Below are 6,000 nucleotides of genomic sequence, written 5' to 3' on the forward strand. Positions count from 1 at the left end.
TATTCTATACAGGTTTCTAAGCGAGATTTGCAATTCACGAACCAGTCACTTTTTCATGAAGTTACATGGTACAGTACTGAACAGACAGTATCTTCGAAAACTGGACAAAAGAGGATTAAAAATATGATCATTCTACCATAACTAACCAACAAATCGTTGATATAAGGAGATACGATGCCCCCAGTTCGAGCCATCACGTTACACTGCCCAACGGCTAGCGACCTATGGGTGGTTGGGAAGAGCTCGGCTGTGTAAATATATACGAGGTGGAATGCAGCTGTTATCGCCAGTTTCCCGGAGAGGGAGAGGAACATTATGAGTCCCATGGATACTGTAAGAAAGGGAAGAAGACTGACGGTGACTACAGAGAGAGAGAGAGAGAGAGAGATGAACGGCCTGAAAGTTATTGGGAAAGAAAGTAAGCCTGGCATTCACTGGAAATGAATAGACTGCCTGAAGGGTGCTGCAAAGAAATATAAATAGACTGCCTGAATGGTGCTCCAAAGAAATATAAATAGACTGCCTGAATAGTGCTGCAAAGAAATATAAATAGACTGCCTGAATGGTGCTCCAAAGAAATATAAATAGACTGCCTGAATGGTGCTCCAAAGAAATATAAATAGACTGCCTGAAGGGTGCTCCAAAGAAATATAAATAGACTGCCTGAAGGGTGCTACAAAGAAATATAAATAGACTGCCTGAAGGGTGCTGCAAAGAAATATGAAGAGTCCGACAGGCACTAGAAATAGAAGGAAAGGAATATCTTCAGTCCGTCATGCGTCAGACTTTTACATGGATGGTATACTAGTTTTATCACATCACCGTGATTCATATATACACGCATTAAGCTACAAAATTTAATGTCCTTCTATATCTAATTCGCTCTACTTCGGAATTAATATATTTTCATATATGTTGAACGAAAGGGAAATTTTTGGTTGATAAGAAATTCGTCGGCTCATGGGTAAAACTGTACGTACTCAATTCTTGGTTCTGTGGTTCGCGCCCGTGAGCCGACGACTTTCTTATCAACTAAAAAATTCCCCTTCCGTTAACATATATGAAAATATATTAATTACAAGGTAGAGCGAATTAGATATCAAAGGATATTATACATTCAGCGGACAATGGAAAACAATAAAAGAACTATGCTTGATTTACAGACCTAATGTGGACGAGTTCACAGTAATTGCAAAACATTAACAAGACAATTTCTTTGCAATGTTCGTATTACGCAATTGTCCAATCTTTTTTTCAGTCACTGTAAATTTGCTTCTAAAAAATTTCATATATAATCGACGTTGTTTTGCTTTAATACCCTAATAAGGTGCTCCTTACCTTATCAGTTACTGCTAATTAAATATGTGCTAATAATGGAATAATGTTAATATATCAGTGAAGGAACAAAATTGCATCAATATCTTCCACAAAAACATCAAAATAACGCTAATTCGTTATATATAACATTTAATATGCACGCGAGTTAACTATTACTCATTTGTTAGAAGTATTCATTCACAAGGGACAAGGCAGGGTCAGGCAGGGTTAAATACATCTTAAAACTTGTTGGCCACAAGGACCGAGTTAGTCTTCGATAAGCATCTTGTCATGTGTAAAAGGGGCTTTTATCACTAAACTGCTCGCCTTAGGGAGCTTTCATAGTATTGTCACCAGTAAGGCCCCGTCCACACGGCCGAGCTTTGCTCGACGAACTTTGTTCGATGTGACGTCAGAAGCGTAGAAACCGCGGCAAAGTTCTGACTTTTCTCGCTGTTTCTCCGCTTCTGACGTCACATCGGACAAAGTTCGTCGACCAAAGCTCGACCGTGTGGACGGGGCCTAAGTCGTAAAAAGCTGTTCATCCTATGGAAGACACTTCTGATACATCAGATCTGAAGCGAAAGTTAGGAAAGCAAAACAGGATTGATTACATACATCACCTGTCGTTGGAACTTCTCAGGTCAACGACACAGAACAGTCCATTTAGACCAGGGGTTCTTAACCGTTTGATGACTCTAGCCCCCAACGAATTACCCAATATGGTTCCATACCCCCTTTGCTTAAGTCCACTGAAGTCCTATTCGTTGACAATACAATTTAATATTCTTAGTTTACTTATTAAACTTGATAAATGATGAAAGTATCTACTTAAGAAAGACTAGCAGCTGATTTGACTCATTTTATGCATTACAGTTTACTCTACTACCTAAGTCGCTTTAAAATATGGAATGACAGTTCTACTTCACAATTTATCATTGTACCCATGTACTATACATTGACACAATTAAATCAAATATATACAAATAACCAGAGATCAAGTACCATACCCCCAGCACGGGGTTCTCATACCCCTAATGGGTATGGATATCCCCTGTTAAGAACCTCTGCTTTAGACGTTCCATATCCACAGATGGCAACTGATATTTGATTACAAATCATTGAAAAAAAAACTACTGTACATTTGAAACTACAATATAAAGAAAACTATTCCTCCGTGGTAGATTGACAGTAACCACATTCAACCCACCTTGGTCAAAAATAGCCAGCAGTACGGCAATGACGGAGATAGTGATGGCGCACAGGAGGTACACACTGACCAGCAGGGATTTCCTTCCAACATACCTCAGCATAAGTCCGAGGAAGAGGTACGATACGACTTCTATGACGCCTCCCAAAAACACGTAAATATAAAGGTTCACGCTGCAGTCCGATTTGAGTGATGAAAGCGAAAATCCATTGGTTAAAAGTGATTAAAATTGTGGAATAAAAACTATAAAATATTGTGTCATGAAATTTTAAAATGGAACAGTTTCCAAGTGACATTTCCCAATTATCTTTTGAGTATAAAGATTAGACATTGCTGAAGATTTAGGAAAAATGTGAAATGAATATGATCAAAAGATGAAGTATTCAGTCACAGACCACTATTAGTTCCGTATGCATCTGTATTCTAGATATCGATGAATTCTTGTGATCAAAATTCAAATACCACTAGAATTAAGTTAGGTTCTTGTTTTCTTACCTCATGACTTCAGCATTAAGGGAAACCCCAGAATACACCATAGAAACACCAAACCAGCAGAAATAACAGATGAGTGTTTTCACTCGAAAGTCTGAATCAGTTATCAGAGAAAATAGGTGCCTCATGTTACTCTTTATAACATGGCTTATTTTTTCCGTAGGTTTTTCGATTTTCTGGAAAGCAAAAGAGAATAATGCATTGGTCAGATATTCAAACGATCTACACTTTCGGTCTAACACAGCCAAACTTTATCAAATCCTTTACCAGATTCTAATCCCATGAGTCCCACATGCTCCATTTTTCAAGGGGCTGTTATGACCCCTCATTGGCTAGGTTCCAGACATTTTCCTCTTTCATTCTTCTTTTCTTTAGAATTGTTTTCTGGACGCCAAAACCTCCGACAACCATCGTGCCACATAGTACCATAGCGAGGTAATGACAATTCATTACAGATATGGAGCAATGGCTGCTTTCACACTTGAAGGCAGCTATACTTTTAAATGGCACTCATCATGAAAGAGAGATGTACCCAAACTAAATAAAGAAGCCAAATAACCCAAAGAAATCTAAATACTTTGGTCATATCACCGCAGCCATACTAACAGGATTCTATTTTTATTCATTTAACTTTGAAAGGCACCACCAATGATGGGGTATTTATTCCTGAACAAGGAAAGGTATTGATTGTACATTTTTCCTGGCACAAGTTGTCAGCATGGCCATCGTTGGCATGGCTGCATGCTTGGCAGCATTCCGTCTGACGGCTTCTAACAACAAAGTTCTCCCAGAATTTGTCAGTTTGAAGTTGCAAAGAAAAAGCTAATATCTGACTCAGTTTTTTTTGAAGAGCGAGTATTGTTTCGGTATGTCAGGAAACTGAAAGATTATCAGTGATAGTTACCAGTGGAATCATGGCATTCAAGGAGACCACGAGAGCTTCTTTAGGTGGCAAGACTCTACCGTTGGCCTTCGCAGCGGCGGACAGGACCTCAGCGGCTTTCCTTGGGGACCCCGCCGAAATCAACCAGCGGGGAGATTCAGGTAACAGCCTGGTGTACAATGTAAAATATGGAATTTCTACTGATAAATTAAAATTTGCATCATGCTTTTGTAACCTTCGGTCTACAGTATAAATGAATAGCCTGTTATTACTAACATAACATAGATAGAAAACAGCTACATACACGCAGTCAGTAACTTGATGGGGAAAAAAATTCTAAATACAGTATTAGTGAATTAACGCGATGATATAACCCTATTGACCGGTTAACCGAGACTAGTCTGCTTAGATTTCCTAAGCCACAGTCTACCTCAGTATCAGTCTATATAATTCGTAAAAACAATGTCACTCCAGCTCGGTTTCTCGCACGTTTAATTAAGCGCCTTGATCCTAAACTTTGCACAAGCAGTACCACGCAAGCACAGACTTGCGCAACTGTTATTTTGCCGCTAATATTGGTTACATTTTGCAACTAATATTGGCAACATTTGCCACTAACATTAGCTAAGTAGTTCAAAGTTTTGCAGCGGAGTGCTGAAACTTGCAGTTTTTTACTGCCTAAAACCCTGAGCTAACGTTTACTGCAATCATTCAACAACAAAGAAGAAAACGAACTATACCAGAAGTAAGGCAGGAGGAGAAGGATCGGTAATGTATAGGCAGCTTGGAGCCATCGCCACGGTCTGATGAAGTAAGCTATGAAAGGTGTTAACATGTAACCGAAAGCCCAGGGCATCACAAACAGAGTACCCATCAGCGATCGCTGGCTCTGCGAGCTGAGTTCCATCACTGTAGTAAAGAAGACAAAATCTGGATAAATAGAGTTCGACGCAAGATTACAATATGTAAAATAAATCTATCTGTTTTCATTTTGGGGGGAATATGTGAATCTCCCGACAATTGTGATAACAAAGGTACATTTTTCATATAAAATCATGGAAATTCCACCCACACCCAGTAAAAATATTGATTTCATGAACATTCGTCTTACCTGTATAATTTTGCTATCATGCTGCAAAAGGTGCATTGATAAATGTGATTTGTTTACTTTGTCATCAGTCTCTTCTTATCTTTACCTAACGCTCCTTGTCAAGTCAGTTTTCTCATCACCATGTATTGTTTTTTATTTACTGGCTTTGTCTTTTTCACTAGCATCTATTTTCCCCCTCTTCGTTCGCACCGTCGAACGTTTTCTTTATTTCTCAACAGAAATAAGCTATTTCACTTTAGTTTTTACTTTTGTTCCTTTATTTCTCTCTATTTAAATTATGAACCTTAGCTCTTCCTATACTGAACTGCGTGAATACTCTGGTACTGCTTCACATGTATCTATCATACCATCAGATTTAACACTTTGAAAATCCTGAATCCTAATGTATTCAAATTCAGGTTCGTGCTCGTATGTATGTATGTATGCATATATCATGAAAATTTCCAGTAAACCTATTAAAAATGACAAGACGGAATCAACACAGGTTACCGTTTCTTTAGAATACTAAGAACTTCATTATCCACTTATAAACAGAGTACTCAGTGGTTCCCAAACTTTTTCTGATCGTTACCCTCTTTTCATACAGGATACTTGTCGATGGCCCACCGCGAAGCATAACCCACGTATATATAAAACCCATGGTATTATACATACAAATCTTCAGATTAGACCCCCCTGCATTCTGCTACATGGCCCCCCCAAGTTTGGGTACCACTGCTCTAGATCAGGGGTTTTCAACCTTTTCCTCCCCACGTATACCCATTCGGGTATTTGTAATGTCAGTAATGTGCCCCCTTCACTTTGTAAAACGTGGAAAACAAAACCAACTCAGAAAAACTGTACAGAGGGGAAGTAAGTACATAACTCTCCTGACATAACCAATAATATTGTAAACATAAAGAATTCCATAAAAAAAGACAGTTTTTTATAATTAATTACCTCTGGGTATGCAGTAAATTTTTTTCAAGGTTATGGTACTGAGCTGCA

General features: G+C 38.5%; 1 protein-coding gene across 6 annotated transcripts in view; it reads right to left on the bottom strand.

Moving 5' to 3' along the window:
- LOC135217095 (organic cation transporter protein-like) overlaps nt 1-6,000 on the bottom strand; it is a 77,874-nt gene that overhangs the window by 14,973 nt on the left and 56,901 nt on the right. For 5 of the 6 annotated variants that reach the window (XM_064252779.1, XM_064252781.1, XM_064252778.1 and 2 more), the window contains 5 exons: nt 4,643-4,811; nt 3,924-4,071; nt 3,023-3,195; nt 2,528-2,700; nt 147-331 (listed from right to left, as the gene is read on the bottom strand). In XM_064252779.1, coding sequence (XP_064108849.1) covers nt 147-331; nt 2,528-2,700; nt 3,023-3,195; nt 3,924-4,071; nt 4,643-4,811 — 848 coding nt within the window. The remainder of the gene's footprint in view (nt 1-146; nt 332-2,527; nt 2,701-3,022; nt 3,196-3,923; nt 4,072-4,642; nt 4,812-6,000) is intronic. The other variant, XM_064252783.1, reaches the window with a different exon arrangement.

The sequence above is a fragment of the Macrobrachium nipponense genome, chromosome 7 (genome assembly GCF_015104395.2).
Source record: "Macrobrachium nipponense isolate FS-2020 chromosome 7, ASM1510439v2, whole genome shotgun sequence".
Taxonomy (NCBI): domain Eukaryota; kingdom Metazoa; phylum Arthropoda; class Malacostraca; order Decapoda; family Palaemonidae; genus Macrobrachium; species Macrobrachium nipponense.